General features: G+C 66.3%; 1 protein-coding gene across 1 annotated transcript; it reads right to left on the reverse strand.

The window, feature by feature from the left end:
• Positions 1-6: 6 nt before the first annotated feature.
• On the reverse strand, positions 7-1,157 carry ACKR3 (atypical chemokine receptor 3). Its single transcript, XM_004674179.2, has one exon. It carries the CDS (start codon positions 1,144-1,146, stop codon positions 61-63), a length of 1,086 nt encoding a protein of 361 aa, XP_004674236.1. The 5' UTR covers positions 1,147-1,157; the 3' UTR covers positions 7-60.
• Positions 1,158-1,258: the final 101 nt, after the last annotated feature.

A 1,258-nucleotide genomic window follows, 5' to 3' on the forward strand; every position in this document is an offset into this window, starting at 1 on the left:
CGCCCCCGCCAGCCAGGCCCGCGGCTCCGCCTCCCTCAGACGCGGGCGCGGAGACGGGCGTCACTTGGGAGTCTGCTCCAAGGCGGAGTACTCCATCTCCGCCACGGAGGCGTCCATGAGCTTGGCGAGGCCCGTCTTGGCCGAGTACTTGAAGATGAAGGCCTTCATCAGCTCGTACCTGTAGTTGCGGTTGATGAAGCTATACAGCACGGGGTTGACGCAGCAGTGCACCAGCGACAGGCACTGCGTGACGTGCAGCGCCGTGAAGAGGAACGTCTCCAGCTGGCAGGTGAAGGAGATGTAGTGCAGGACGGAGAAGACGTCCAGCAGCACCACCACGTGGTAGGGCAGCCAGCACAGCAGGAAGACCACCACGTAGGCGAAGATGATCCTGCGGCTGCCCTGCTTCTCCGGGTCGCCGGACGCCGGCAGGGCCCGGGCCAGCAGGAAGTAGAAGACGGCGATGACGGAGAAGGGGACGGCGAAGCCCAGGACCACGGAGAGCAGCTCCATGCCCACCAGCCACTCCCGGGCGCTGTGCTCCGGGTAGAAGGAGCGGCAGTACGTCTCGTTGCCGGCGGCCGACGTGACGGTCTTCAGGTAGTAGGTGTCGGGCAGGGACAGGCCGAAGGCCAGCAGCCACACCAGCACGCAGACCACGCGGCGGGCCGTCTTCTTGCGGTGGCCGGGGGCGTGGGCGAAGCGGGCGACCGAGAGGTAGCGGTCCACGCTCATGCAGGTGAGGAAGAAGATGCTGCCGAAGAGGTTGACGGAGAAGATGAGGTGGGTGACCTTGCACGTGAGCTCCCCCATGGGCCACTGGCTATGCTGCACGAGGCTGACCACCCAGACCGGGACGGTGACCACCACCCACAGGTCGGCGATGGCCAGGTTGAGGATGTAGCAGTGCGTGTCGTAGCCCGTGGTCTTGGCCTGGACGTTGACCCAGACCACCACGGAGTTGGCCACCATGCCGATGACGAAGATGAAGATGTAGACGAAGGCCAGCGTGTACAGCAGCACGCCCTTGCTGGGCATGCTGGGACACAGCACCGTGTCCACCGCGATGCAGTCGCTGCTGTTGCAGGGCCAGCTGACGTCGGAGAAGTTCCCCTGCTCCGCGTAGTCGAACAGGTGCAGATCCATGGCGGGGGCGGCGTCCAGGGCCTGGGGGGAGTCTGAGGAAGACCGAGAATCGCTCGTTAGCCGCGCCGGTGCCTCGGCCGCCCGCAGGCCCGGCCGCCCGCTCTGGCCCGGG

The sequence above is a fragment of the Condylura cristata genome, unplaced genomic scaffold (genome assembly GCF_000260355.1).
Source record: "Condylura cristata isolate star-nosed mole 26May11 unplaced genomic scaffold, ConCri1.0 scaffold00002, whole genome shotgun sequence".
Taxonomy (NCBI): domain Eukaryota; kingdom Metazoa; phylum Chordata; class Mammalia; order Eulipotyphla; family Talpidae; genus Condylura; species Condylura cristata.

Excerpts from the sequence above, each read along its gene's own strand:
- ACKR3 (XM_004674179.2), bottom strand. The coding sequence starts at position 1,146 with ATGGATCTGCACCTGTTCGACTACGCGGAGCAGGGGAACTTCTCCGAC.